This window comes from Trichechus manatus, unplaced genomic scaffold (assembly GCF_000243295.1).
Source record: "Trichechus manatus latirostris isolate Lorelei unplaced genomic scaffold, TriManLat1.0 scaffold00010, whole genome shotgun sequence".
Lineage (NCBI taxonomy): Eukaryota > Metazoa > Chordata > Mammalia > Sirenia > Trichechidae > Trichechus > Trichechus manatus.
In genome coordinates, this window is record NW_004443946.1 from 15,123,858 (window position 1) to 15,138,613 (window position 14,756).

Consider the following 14,756-nt stretch of genomic DNA (forward strand, 5'->3'; position numbering starts at 1 on the left):
GACCTATGGCTGTTCCAATTGTCAGTGAAGGCAGAAGGGTCATAAACGCAGAGAAGGGGGCATTAAAAATACGTAGTTTTCCAAGGTCTTTTAGAAACCTGCACAGAAACAGATGATGTTAGACTTCGTGACGCCCAACAGAAACAGCAACTTTCGAAATTCTGACGTACAGCCAGAGCACAGTCTTTAAAATTGCTTTCAGATATCCTGGTAGATATTTTTCCAAGTGCGCCATCGGGTCAGACTTCCCCAAGTAGGCCGAATATTTACCAAATGGTTGGTAAAAATTCCTTGCAATTCTGGATTTGGGGCTTGGGGGGCAGAGAATCTGGGAGGGTTAGGCAGAGAGGCCTGTTGTTGCTGGAAAATCTGAGCAGTGCCCTGGCATCGATTACTTTGAGTGGTCCCCGCGGTCACAGATCTCCCTTTGTATAGACAGCAAAAGCCATTTTAAATCATCACCCAGAGCTACAATTTCCTTCCCAATAGTAGAAACATGTCCCTGCTAGTCAGAGCAGCGGCCCTAAAGAACGGAGACTGCAAAATGAAATGTCAATCATAGCACATGTGAAATCAGATCTTCAATTTCCCCGTTTGCAAAATGGTATTTAACCTAATTACTTAATGGAAGTGTTGGGAGGACTTGGCATTCAGGAATTTCCAGACATTATGCTACAGGCATGATTTCTTCTAACAAAAAAAAGTCACAACCCAATCAATAGCTTCAACACAATCTCAATCAAAATTCCAGCAAATTGTTTTGTGGATATCAACAACCTGATCCTAAAGTTTATATGGAGAGGCAAAAGACCAAGAACAGAATAGAGAGCACAGAAATAGACCCACACAAATACAGTCAATAGATCTTTGACAAAGGAGTAAAGGCAATTCAATGGAGAAAGGATAGTCTTTTCAACAAATGGTACCGGACATACAAATACAAAAAAAATGAATCTAGACACAGAACTTATAGCTTTCACAAAAATTAACTCAAAATGTATCGTAGACCTAAATGTAAGATGCAAAACTATACAACTTCTGGAAGAAAACATAGGAGAAAATCTAGATGACCTTGGACTTAGCACTAGCTTTTCAGGTACAACACCAAAAGCATAATCCATGAAAGAAAAAAATTGGTGCTGGACTTCATTAAAACTAAAAACTTCTGCTCTATGACAAGACACTGTTAAGACAATGAAAAGACAAACCAGAGTCTGGGAGAAAATATTTGCAAAACACATATTTGGTAGAGAACTATTAAAGCTCAACAATAAGAAAACAATTCAATTACAAAAAATCTGCACAGCATCTCACCAAAAAAGATATGCAAATGGAAAATAAGCATATGAAAAGATGCTCAGCATTTTATATTACATGGAAATTGCAAATTATAGTAACTCTACAAAGCTACTAGAATGGCAAAAATCCAAAACATTGACAACACCAAATGCAGACAAGGATGGGGAACAACAGAAACAAACTTTTATCCATTGCTGGTACAAACGCAAAATGGTACAATCACTTTGGAAGACAGTCTGGCAGCTTCTTACAAAGCTAAACATAGACTTACCATATGATCCAGCAATATCTCCCCCAGGTATTTACCCAAATGAAAAAAGTTTAGTCCACTTAAAAGCCTGACCACACATGTTTATGGTAATTTTATTCATAATTGCCAAAACTTGGATAAAACCAAGCTGTCCTTGAGTAGGTGAACAGATAAATAAACTGTGGTACGTCCATACAGTGGAGTATTATTCAGTGGTAAAAAGAAATACATTCTCAAGTTATGAAAGATATGGAGAAAAATTAAATGTATATTGCTAAGTGAAAGAAGGTAGTATGAGAAAGCTACATACTGTATGATTCCAACTTTATGACACTTGGAAAAGGCAAAATTAGAGAGGTAGTAAAGATAACAATGGTTGCCAGGGGTTTAGTGGGAGGGAGGAAGGGATGAATAAGTGGAGCACAGGGCATTTTAAGGGCAGTGAAAATATTCAGCATGATACTGTAATGGTGGACACACGATATTAAGCATTTGTCAACACCCATAGTACTATACAACACAGAGAGTGAACTCTAATGTAAACTATGCTGTTGTTTTTATTAGGTGCCATCGACTCAGTTCTGACTCATAGCAACCCTATGTACAACAGAAAGAAACACTGCCCAGTCCTGCGCCATCCTTACAATCGTTGTTATGTTTGAGCCCATTGTTGCAGCCACTGTGTCAATCCATTTTGTCGAGGGTCTTCTTGTAAATTTAAATTTAAATTCCTTAAAGTAGAGCTGACCCTCTACTTTACCAAGCCTGATGTCCTTCTCCAGGTACTGATCCCTCCTAATAACATGACTAAAGTATGAGAGACGTGGTCTTGCCATCCTTGCTTCTAAGGAGCATTCTGGCTGTACTTCTTCCAAGACAGATTTGTTTGTTCTTTTGGCAGCCCGTGGTATATTCAATATTCTTTGCCAACACCATACATAATTCAAGGGCATTAATTCTTCTTCAGTCTTCCTTATTCATTGTCCAGCTTTCATATACATATGAGGAGATTGAAAACACCATGGCTTGGGTCAGGAGCACCTTAGTCTTCAAGGTGACATCTCTGCTTTTTAACACTTTAATTGTAAACTATGGACTTTAGTTAACAGTAATGTGTCAATATTGGTTCACCCTTGTAACAAACGTACCACACTAACGCAAGATGTCAATAATAGGAGAAACTATGCAGAGAGGAGGGGAACTATATGAGAACTCTCTGTACTTTCAGTATAATTTTTCTGTAAACCTAAAATGGCTCTAAAAAATTAAGTGTATTAAAAATACATACATACTTACGTATATATATATACATACATAAAATTTCCTAGGGGAAAAAAGTCACAAAAATATACTTTTGGAGGTTCAGTTAATGTTAAAATGTTTTTCAGCTAACTACTTAAAAAATTTTTAAGGAAATTTTTTTTTAATATAAAATTCCATTATAGCACATGGATAATACCTACACTTCATATTAAAGCCAAAAAACAAAAGCACAGTGTAGATACTGCACGGAAAGGAGATATGAATTTTAATCTATAGTGCTATGGGATGTATTCCTATTACCTATCTATAGATATCTGTTGCCATCAGGTTAATTCTGACTCAGTGATCCTATAGGACACAGAAGAATTGCCCCATAGGGTTTTGAAAGCTGTAATCTTTATGGAAACAGACTGCCACATTTTTCTCCCATGGAGTGGCTGGTGGATTCGAACTGCTGACCTTTTAATTAGCAGCTTAGTGCTTAACCACTGTGCCACCGGGGCCCGAACAGACCAGAGAGGCCTAAACAAAGGTAATATAATTATTTCAAGCCATTAAAACAAAGCAAAGTACCTGACCACATATGTGCACCCTGCAAGGAGATTTTTGGAAATGTAAAATTCAAGTAACTGATAACATGATTTAAAGAAATCAACAAAACTGAAATTTCACTAAGGTATTTCCAAGAAATTCAGACACTAAGGACTTGGTTTTGACGTTGTAAAATCAGGCAAAGATTTGTTTATTCTGTTTAAATGTCAGGGTGAATGGCCTCAGTAGTATGGAATATTCTTAAATTACTTGCTAAGCCTGGGGTTCTTATCTAATCCTTCAAGGAATAAATTTATCTGAAAATGAAGGGGTTTTGGCATATGGGTCAACTATGAGTTACCAGTGCGCATTTGGACCTAGTGGAAAAGACCCAGAAAGTAACTACATCCTGCCTTTTCTTTTGTAGAGAGCAGAGCTGATCATTCAGAATAAATTGCCTTCTGGGTGACAAGCCAACCCAACATTTGGCTCTGAATTCAAACAGAGATACCTCTTTAGCCCTGATCCTAAAATGAAAGATAATAAGACATTCTTTAGATAAAACTACTAAAGACAAGTGTTCCCATTACCAAGTGCACCACTCCAAAGCAATGCCTGTGGTTATTGTTATCCCTTTGACAGGCTATTGGTAAAAAGAAAAACTTAGTATCAATTCCAAATATTCCATAGAGAACAAATGTTTGCAGTAAAATGGAGGGGATACATTTTGCTCCACAAGATCCAAAAGGCATTGAACATGGAATAAATGTTTCTTGTTGAAGTCAGAATGGAAACTGGGAAGAATTTAGTAACCATCGACTTCCACTGAAGATAATAATGACCTTTAGTATCATTTATTATTAATACCAAATAAATTGAACCATCTTATGAAGCAACTGTTGATTTAAATAAAAGAAAGAAAGGAAAATTTGGGGAAGCAGAAAAGAGAGATAAAAGTAGATGACAGAAAAAAGTGAATTAGGAAGGTGGACTTGGTTGATGAGTGTGCTAATTTGTTTTTTGTTTGTTTCCCTCCCCTCAAACCCTGATGGGCAGTCTATATCATGAGGTCTTATTTGAGTATATAATGCACAATTGCCCACTCACAGATCCCATCCTAAAGAACAGCTCATATCAATCAACAAAAATTTACCAGATGTAATGGCCCATTCTGAAAGCAATGACTACTTCCGCTAGACTTCCACACGAAACAGTCTGGGTTCTAGCAAAAGGCCATGCTGGTAAAGATTCCTCCTCCAAGTAAATACCATCTGTTCACATGTTACCTATTTCTGTGTAGAAAGATAACCACACATACCCAATGATAACAATCACCTTTTCCTGTAATCATAAGCAGAAAAAAAAATATTTCTCTATCATTTTTGTTGATGTTATATAATAGGATCTTTCTTATGAGTATTACTTACAAAATATTTTGCTGCCTGGCACAAAAATAAAATAGTTACATTTAAAATATACCACATTTTTGTTCCATTCCTCAAAAGATGACTTTTCATAGCTAGAATCATTTATTAATTTTGCTATCTAATTTTACTAGCATCCCCTACCTCTGCCAAGAGAAGGAATAGTAAGAGTTTTACATTCTCTCTACATTATAGCTCAGCTACCACTTACGAAAGAATAATATTAATAAAGAGCTGGCACTTCTTATTGATAATTTAGATACCTACTGTTTTTCTTGTACAGAAGAACTTCAAAGCAGTTTGACTCATAATTGTCAAAAGTCTGCCTGACTTTCTCAATGGTCTTCTTGTCAGTCAATTCCCCATACATAAAACTGGAAGAAAAAAATCAAAACAATGCATTTCAGTTTTGTGTTGCTTTTCAAATGCTACATAAAATTATAGTCTTTGTTTCATTAAGTATTCAAATTTAGTTAGAAAATTTGATATTGTTCCCACAAAACAAACTATTAGATTTAAACCACATTCTAATCATGGTACCACATGATTGTTCAACTCTTTGCAAAAAGCTAGCTTTAGTAGTTACTTCATTCATATGCACCTACGCATACAAGGGCAGGCAGTCTTCCCTTTACACAGTTGTGATATGCATGGATTTCAGTAAGCATGGTTTATTTAAATAATACCAGTTTCCCAATAACATAGTCCAAATTTCAGTTACCACAGTATATGAACTGTGAATAACTGCATAAAGTATAAACTTTGCAGCTTACTCTTCAGTTCACAAATCACTGGTAAATAACACGTTCATCGTGATCCTGACCAATAATACCACTTTTCTCAAGTCTGTTGGTGATTGGTCACTGCAGGTGTGTTATTCAGTACATGCACAGACAGCAAAGCATGCAGCTGTGTTGCTTCCATATCTCCCAGTGATAAACCCGTGTGATATTTTATGAAAACTGGTCACTGAAAGCAGGAACTAGCCAACAAAAATAAAAGGGCAGCAAAGAAATGAAAAATGATAATGCTGGAAGTGAAATTCGAATTAAAAATAAATGAAGTTATATAAGAAAGAGATGACTGTGAGAATGTTGGCATTATAGACATTTGGAAGATTCTAGATATGCAACCAAAGGAACTTAGTGAAGGTGAGCTTATCAACATAAATGAAAAAAATGGTTGTGATGAAGAGGATGAAGACTTCCCAGAGAAAGCGACTCAGGTGAAAAACCTGCAGTTCCACTCTGAAGTATATACTCTAGGGATCAAACAGAACTGATAAGAACAGACATATGTACACCTATGTTCATTGCAGCACTACTCACAATAGCAAAAAGATGGAAACAACCGAAGTGCCCATCAATGGATGAATGAATAAGTAAAATGTGGTATGTACATACACTGGAATACTACTCCAAACTCAAATCCATTGCCCTCAAGTCAACTCTGACTCATAGAAACCCTATAAAGACCGAGTAGAACTGCCCTATGCGGCCTCTAAGAAACAGCTGGTGGATTCAAACTGCTGACCTTTCGGTTAGCAGCCGGGCTCTTAACCACTGTGCCACCAAGGCTCCCGAATACTACTCAGCAATAAAGAAAAACTAGTTCCTGAAACATTTTACAATGTGGAGGAACCCGGAGGTCATTATGTTGAGCCAAATGAGTCAATCACAAAAGAACAAATATTGTATGTTTTCACTTTTAAAATGACATGAATAAGTAAATATACATAAACTAATGTTCATTAGTGGTTACCAAAGATGGGTGGTGGAGGAGAGAGGGATTCACTCTCTAGAAAGTAAACATTTGTTATTTTTGGTGATAGGAAAGGTAACACTGAACAAGGGTGAAGTATGCACAGCTTAGTCAAGACAAACAGTATCACTAAGACATACACACACACACACAAGCAAAGAACCTTTTGGTAGTTGCTATAGTATATACAATTTTACAACAACGGCAACAACCACCAAAAAATATATCTGCAAATATATTTGTAGGTAGGTAGGCATACATGTACCACACATATCTGTCAGTTTGTCATACTGTGGGGGTTTGCATGTTACTGTTATGCTGGAAGCTATGCCACTGATATTCAAATACCAGCAGGGCCACCTATGGTGGACAGGTTTCAGCTGAGCTTCCAAACTAAGACAGATTAGGAAGAAGGACCTGGAAGTTTACTTCTGAAAAAAATTAGCCATTGGAAACCTTATGAATAGCAGCAGAATACTGTCTGATACAGTGCCAGAAGACGAGCATATCAGGTTGGAAGGCATTCAAAAGATGACTGGTGAATTGCTGACTCCTCATAGTAGAGTTAACTTTAACTACCTGGATGGAGTCAAGCTTTCGGAACCTTCATTTGCTGATGATGCATAACTCAAAATGAGAAGGAACAGCTGCAAACATCCATTAATAACAGGAACGTGGAACATATGAAGTATGAACCTAGGAAAACTGGATATCATCAAAACTGAAACGGAATGCACAAACATCAATATCCTAGGCATTAGTGAGCTGAAATGGACTGGTATTGGCCATTTTGAATCAGACAATCAATCATATGGTCTACTATGCCAGGAATGACAAATTGAAGAGGAATGGCGTTGCATTCATCATCAAAAAGAACATTCCAAAATCTACCCTGAAGTACAACACTGTCAGTGATAGGATAATACCCATACGCCTACAAGGAAGGCCAGTTAATATGATTATTATTCAAATTTACACACCAACAACTAAGGTAAAAGATGAAGAAACTGAAGATTTTTACCAACTTCTGCAGTCTGAAATTAATCGAACATGCAATCAGAATGCATTGATAATTACTGGCGATTGGAATGCAAAAGTTGGAAACAAAGAAAAAGGATCAGTAGTTGGAAAACATGGCCTTGGTGATAGAAACAAAGCTGGAGATCGCGTGATAGAATTTTGCAAGACCAATGACTTCTTCATTGCAAATAGTTTTTTTCCACAACATAAACAGCAACTACACACGTGGACCTCGCCCGATGGGATACACATGAATCAAATCAACGGCATCTGTGGAAAGACATGATGGAAAAGGTCAATATTATCAGTTAGAACAAGGCCAGGGACTAACTGCAGAGACAGCATCAATTGCTCATGTGCAAGTTTGAACTGAAGCTGAAGAAAATTAGTACAAGTGCACGAGAGCCGAAGTACAACCTTGAGTATATCCCACCTGAATTTGGAGACCATCTCAAGAATATACCTGACGTACTGAACAGTAATGACCGACCAAAAACCAGACGAGCTGTGGAATGGCATCAAGGACATCATACATCAAGAAAGCAAGAGGGCATTAAAAAGACAGGAAAGAAAGAAAAGACCAAAATGGATGTCCGAAGAGACTCTGAAGCTTGCTCTTGAACATCTAGTAGCTAAAGTGAATGAAGAAATGATGAAGTAAAAGAACTGAACAGAAGATTTCAAGGGGTGGCTTGAGAAGACAAAGTAAAGTATTATAACGACATGTGCAAAGACCTGGAATTAGAAAATCAAAAGGGAAGAACAGACTTGGCATTTCTCAAGCTGAAAGAACTGAAGAAAAATTTCAAGCCTCAAGTTGCAATAGTGAAGGATATTATGGGCAAAAGTACTGAAAGATGTAGGAAGCATCAAAAGCAGATGGAAGGAATACACAGTCACTGTACCAGAAAGAACCAGTTGTTGTTCAGTCATTTCAGGAGGCAGCAGATGATCAAGAACCAATGGTACTGAAGGAAGAAGTCCAAGTTGCACTGAAGACACTGGCAAAGAACGAGGCTTCAGAAATTGATGGAATACTAACTGAGATATTTCAACAAACAGATGCAGCACTGAAAGTGCTCACTCACCTATGCAAAGATATTTGGAAGACAGCTACCTGGCCAACCTCCTGGAAGAGATCTATATTTATGCCTATTCCCAAGAAAGCTGATCCAACAGAATGTGGAAATTATCAAACAATATCATTAACACCACACACACGTAAAATTTTGCTGAAGATCATTCAAAAGTGGTTGCAGGAGTACATCAACAGGGAACTGCCAGAAATTCAAGCCTAATTTACAAGTACACATGGAATAAGGGATATATCATTGCTGATATCAGATGGATCCTGGCTGAAAGCAAAGAATACCAGAAAGATGTTTACCTGTGTTTTACTGAGTATGGAAAGGCATTCCACTGTGTGGATCATAACAAATTATGGATAACATTGAGAAGAATGGGAATTCCAAAACACTTAATTGTGCTTATAAGGAACCTGTACATAGATCAAGAGGCAGTCATTCAAACAGAACAAGGGGATACTGCATGGTTTAAAATCAGAACAGGTGTGTGTCAGGGTTGTATCCTTTCACCATACTTACTCAACCTGTATGCTGAACAAATAACCTGAGAAACTGGACTATATGAAGAAGAACGTGGCATCAGGATTAGAGGAAGACTCATTAACATCCCGTGTTATGCAAATGACACAAGCTTACTTGCGGAAAGCGAAGAGGACTTGAAGCACTAACTGATGAAGATCAAAGACTACAGCCTTCAGTATGGATTACACCTCAATATAAAGAAAACAAAAATCCTCACAACTGGACCAGTAAGCAACAGCATGATAAACACAGAATAGACTGAAGTTGTCAAGGGTTTCATTTTACATGAATCCACAATCAATCCCTACGGAAGCAGCAGTCAAGAAATCAAAAGACTCATGCATTGGGCAAATTTGCAGCAAAAGACCTCTTTGAAGTGTTAGAAAAGAAAAGAAAAAAAAAGCAAAGATGTCACTCTAAGGACTAAAATGAGCTTGCCCCAAGCCATGGTTATTTTCAATCACCTCAATATGCATGTGAAAGCTGGGCAATGAATAAGGAAGACCAGAGAAGAATTTAAGCCTTTGAATTATGATGCTGACAAAGAATATTGAATATACCATGGGCTGGCAAAAAAAGAACAAATCTGTCTTGGAAGAAGTTCAGCCAGAATGCTTCTTAGAAGCAAGGATGGCAAGACTTCATTTCACATACTTTGGACATGTTATCAGGAGGGATGAGTCCCTGGAGAAGGATACGCTTGGTAGAGTAGAGGGTTAGCAAAAAAGAGGAAGATCCTCAATGAGACGGATTGACACAGCAGCTGCAACAATGGGCTCACGCTTAACAACAATCATGAGGATGATGCAGATCGGGCAGTGTTTCATTCTGTTGTACACAGGGTCGCTATTAGTAGGAACTGTCTCGACAGCACCTAACAACAACAACAAGGCATACATATAAATATGCATGTGTATGTGAGTACGTATGGATATATAGGTATATGCTTATGTATGTGATATGTATATGTGTGTGTACATGCCTATATATTCATACACATAATAAAGCACATAGGGGACACAGTTACAGATACTTCTTACACATGAGTAAACACCTCTCCGGATTGGTTTTCTGAGTTTGAGGGCTTAGGACTGAATTCTCCTGGGACAACTCAGTCAATTCACACAACATAGTTCATAAAGTTTATGTTCTACATCCCAGTTTCATGAGTAGTGTCTAGGGTCTTAAAAGCTTGCAAGTGGCCATCTAAGACACCGCTATTGGTCTCTACTCATCCGGAGCAAAAGAGAAAAAGAAAATCAAAGACTCAAAGAAGAAACTACCATATTTTTATGCAAATAATGCACCTGTTGCTTTTTTTTTTTTTTTTTGCCATACAAACCCTCCCTCAGCAAGGTATCCTAAGCATGCTATGCTATTTTTTTTACATGCTGCTGTAAAAAAAAATTAGCTTAGCACACTTACAAAAATATCTCAAGTGGGGAGGGCGCAGTTGGCCAAAAAAAAAATACAACCCACGAATTACTCATGTAAAAACACTGTAGTCTACAGGACTCATAGTCTACACAGACCATAGCCTTGTCTACCCTGAAAACAGAAGAACTAGATGGTGCCTGACTACCATTCTGATCAGAGCCACAGTAGATGGATCCTGACAGAGAGGAGAAAAATGTGGAACAAAACCTCTAATTTTTGGGAAAAAAAAAAATCCAGACTTATTGGATCAGTTGAGAGTGGAGGACTCTCTGAGACTATTGTCCTGAGATACATTTTAAACCTTTACAGGAAACTGAGGTCACCTTTTAGCTAAATAATTGATTGGCTCACAAAAATAAAGAATATCACCCATGACTACTGTGCTCCTTTAAAAAAATATCTATATGAGGCCAAATGGTCAACAATTACCTTAAAACAAAGACAAGAAAGTAAGATTAATGGGAACCAAAGGGAAACTAGATTAATGGAAATGGAACAACCAGAACAGAAGTAATGAAAATGTTCACACATTGTGAAGAATGTAACCAATGTCACTGAACAATTGGTGCAGAAATTGTTGAATGGAAACCTAAGCTGCTCTGTAAACTTCACTGAAAACACAATAGAATATTGTTGAAAGAAATACAACACAAGTCTGAGGCAACTAAAATGCTGAAGAAAAGATGAAAACTATCAGGTAATTTTTCATATAAACTACGACAAGTCCATAACATATTCCTAGTTTAGCCTTCCCCAGGCTAAAATAATCTGTCATAGAAAAATAAGGTTTGTTTTTAAAATAAATCCCAGATTATTACAACCCGAATAATTTCAAAAAGTAGTGTTTCATTTCTTACAGTGCCCCACTCATACTTTTTTTTTTTTAATTGTACTTCAGGTGAAGGCTTACAGAACAAATAGTTTCTCATGAAACAGTAGTACACATATTGTTTTATGACACTGGTTAACAACCCCACAACATGTCAACCCTCTAACCTCTCAACCTTTTTTTTTGGTGAAAATACACATAGCCAAAGATATAGCATTTCAAAAATTTCTACATGAACAGTTTGCCCCACTCACACTTTTAAGTTTATTATACCACATATTTCCAGTGACAGAATACATATCCAAAGTGGTGAAATGCAGCAGTTAAATAATAAAATATATTTCAAAACCAAGGGCTATAAAGAATGTCTGAAATATACCTTACAAGGCAGGCATTCTAGAGGTTAACTACTTGTGACGTATCTCCATCCCAAGCTGTCCAAACCACTGATTAAATCACTTGCCCTATGTTCTCTGTGAGTAGGGCAAATTTGTTTTATTTGCTTGGCTTTGTTACATGTAAATGTTAAAAGTTTTTCTCAGGGTTTCCCACAGCCTGATTTAAGATGGCTGATGCTCAATGCAATCTTTGAGTAGTTAATGGAATTTGAAGAGACTCAAGTTTTAGATAGTAATCATCAGGTTAGGAAAGTGCAAATATATTAATTTTACACAGTTTTTGTGTCTCTTATTGAATATTCTCAAGGAAAATATAACGGAAATATAAAAAAAATTATAGAATTTCATATTGTTCTCTTAGAACCCCAAGCTCCCTTCTGTAAATAACTTCTACAACTGCACTGTTATTTGATTGGAAAGCAAATAAAATTGGATTCACAGGAGTGACCTAACTCTGCTATAATATTGGGCAGTCATGATGTAGTCAAGGACTACTGAGCTTGGTGAATCACTTACAAACTGTGTAGTTCATAGGCAAATCACATAACCTCTCTAAGCCTTAGTTTCCTCCCAATAAAATGATAATTATCCCTCAAAGGATAAGGAAGATTAAATGGGTAATGCACATGAAAGTTGCAAATTATAACATGCTGTACAACTGCTGAATTATTACTAGAATTCTTACGGATGTTATTAAAAGAAGGACCTCCTCCCCCTTCCCCCGCCGCCCAACCCCAACTTCACTCCCTCGCTTCTCCACAATTCTAGGACATAGATTGGCTATGCTTGCTAACGGGCAGGGTCACTGTGTATTAGAAGGAAATGCACATATCTTTGTGCTTCTTCTTCCTTTATACTTTATAAGGTTGATACATAAGCTGACCCAGTGCCTGCTCCTGAATAACCTGGCCACTTCGCACACAACTGACTGTGGTAAGGTTTGGTCTTGGGAGTAAGGGAGAAGTCCTCCATGGGGCTGGCCGAGGCCATATCCAGCTTGCCTGAGTATTTGGCAGTATATTCCTCGTGTATGCTGCCCTAGAAAACCTACAGGGGCAGGTAGTTTGGGTTTGTATCAGGATTTATTTATTCTCGGATTCACTGTTGTGCCATCAAAATCTCACAAATAAGCCTCTTGATGATACCTAACAGTGAGGATTACTATAATGTTGATTGACTTTCAAGAGGGAAACGCATCTTGCAATGTTGAAAAAAAAACAAAACAAAAAATAACCTAAATCATCAGTACCACCAACCTATTTTAATCTGCCAATGTCAACAATGTTCCTGGACTAAAACACCACAAACATCCAATCATCGTCAGTAAAGAATAATGTTATGTACAGGCTGTAGTTTCCAGACTAGCAAATGCTTCACCAAAGAAACAACACACATTGACTTAATGCAGCTGATAAATGTAGTCTCCAGCTCAGGATCAGCACAATTGAATCATTACAACGATTAACGAAAGGGTGGGGTGAGATCTGTCAAAGGATCAAAAAAAAAGGAAGCTTGTGAAAGTGTGAAGAGGAGAAATTAGAAACAAACAGGAACACAGCTTCCAAAATCTGAAAGAGGTGATTTTGGAATAAATCCAAAGCATCACTTTATACTGTGGATCGTAACCAAAAGGTTTTACAACCCATTAATTTATATGGGCTTGAAAGGATGTAGATAGAGTCGTAAGTGGTAGACTCATGACATATTATTAAGGGAAACAAGAGAAAGTGCTGGACATCTCTAACTTTTGAAGACAGACATCCCTGAGGCACCTGTGCCCTCCCACACTTCAGCTCAGTGCCACCAATAGAAGCAGAACCCTCAACCAAATGGAACCAGACAGATTGACATCCATCATGGGTAATATGCCCTCGTTGGCTGCTGAGATAATCCTGTGTTAATAAAACTGCTTGTGAAATACATCCAATAAAGCGTCTTTTAACGTCTCTGCTTCATTGTCTAATTTGATAGCTTGTGTAAAGGATCATTAATGGGCTTTCCAGAATAAATAAAAATGAATTTCAAAGCATCATCTACTTCTCGGTCATCTCTGCCTACATGGTTGCTCTTCTCACCCCTTTATCCTAAAAAAAATACCAGCAGAATGGGCTGTTAAAAGCTTCAGGTTAACAAAGGTAAAATTCTGAAGTGGTTCCTACATAACATATGAAAATATGTCTTGACTATCAGGGCTTCCTAGTGTCACCAGATAAGATCATATGCTTTTAAATACCATGTACTATTTTTTGTTTCCTCCAATAAATAGCAAAACAGTCCAAAGGCTTGAAAATGCAGTTATTAGGCAATAAGATGGACTAGATTTGAAATTGCTACGAAACCTGAAGTGTCATAAGAATATCTTTTGAAATTTTAGCTTAAACAAAAATGAGATGCCACTAAGTATACATCTGATTTTTAAAAAATAGAAATTTAGATACTACTATAATTTAGCAAGGACATGGGAAAGAGACCCTCACACAGAGCTGGTGGGCGTGGAAACAATCTGACAGCCACTAATTTACAAACTCTGCACACATCCTACTCTCCAGCAAGTCCACTTCTCAGCACAGAGTAAAGAAATCGTCTCACACAAGAAGTTGTGTGTGACAATGTTTATCTCCAAATCATTTGTGGTCTCAAAGTATCGGATCTTGGATTCCACAACTAGTAGAATGGATAAATAAAACCAGGATGTGTACACACTGGAATGCTATGCAACAGTCAGACGTAATGAAAGGGATTTTCATACAGAAGCCTCAAAATCAAAATATTGAATGGAAAGAGTAAGAAACCATAAATTTCACTGCACAACATGAATTACGTAGGGCTTAAAAACATACAATACAAAAACATTACATATTTTTTAAGAATACACATATTTAATAAACAAATGGAAGAGGAATTAGGAAGACATACAATAAACACACCAGAATGAGT

At 37.3% G+C, this 14,756-nt stretch overlaps 1 protein-coding gene across 2 annotated transcripts in view; it reads right to left on the reverse strand.

Moving 5' to 3' along the window:
- KCNH5 (potassium voltage-gated channel subfamily H member 5) overlaps positions 1 to 14,756 on the reverse strand; it is a 351,487-nt gene that overhangs the window by 313,469 nt on the left and 23,262 nt on the right. For both annotated transcript variants that reach the window (XM_004370933.2, XM_004370932.1), the window contains exon 3: positions 5,035 to 5,141. In XM_004370933.2, the coding sequence (XP_004370990.1) occupies positions 5,035 to 5,141 (107 nt within the window). The remainder of the gene's footprint in view (positions 1 to 5,034; positions 5,142 to 14,756) is intronic.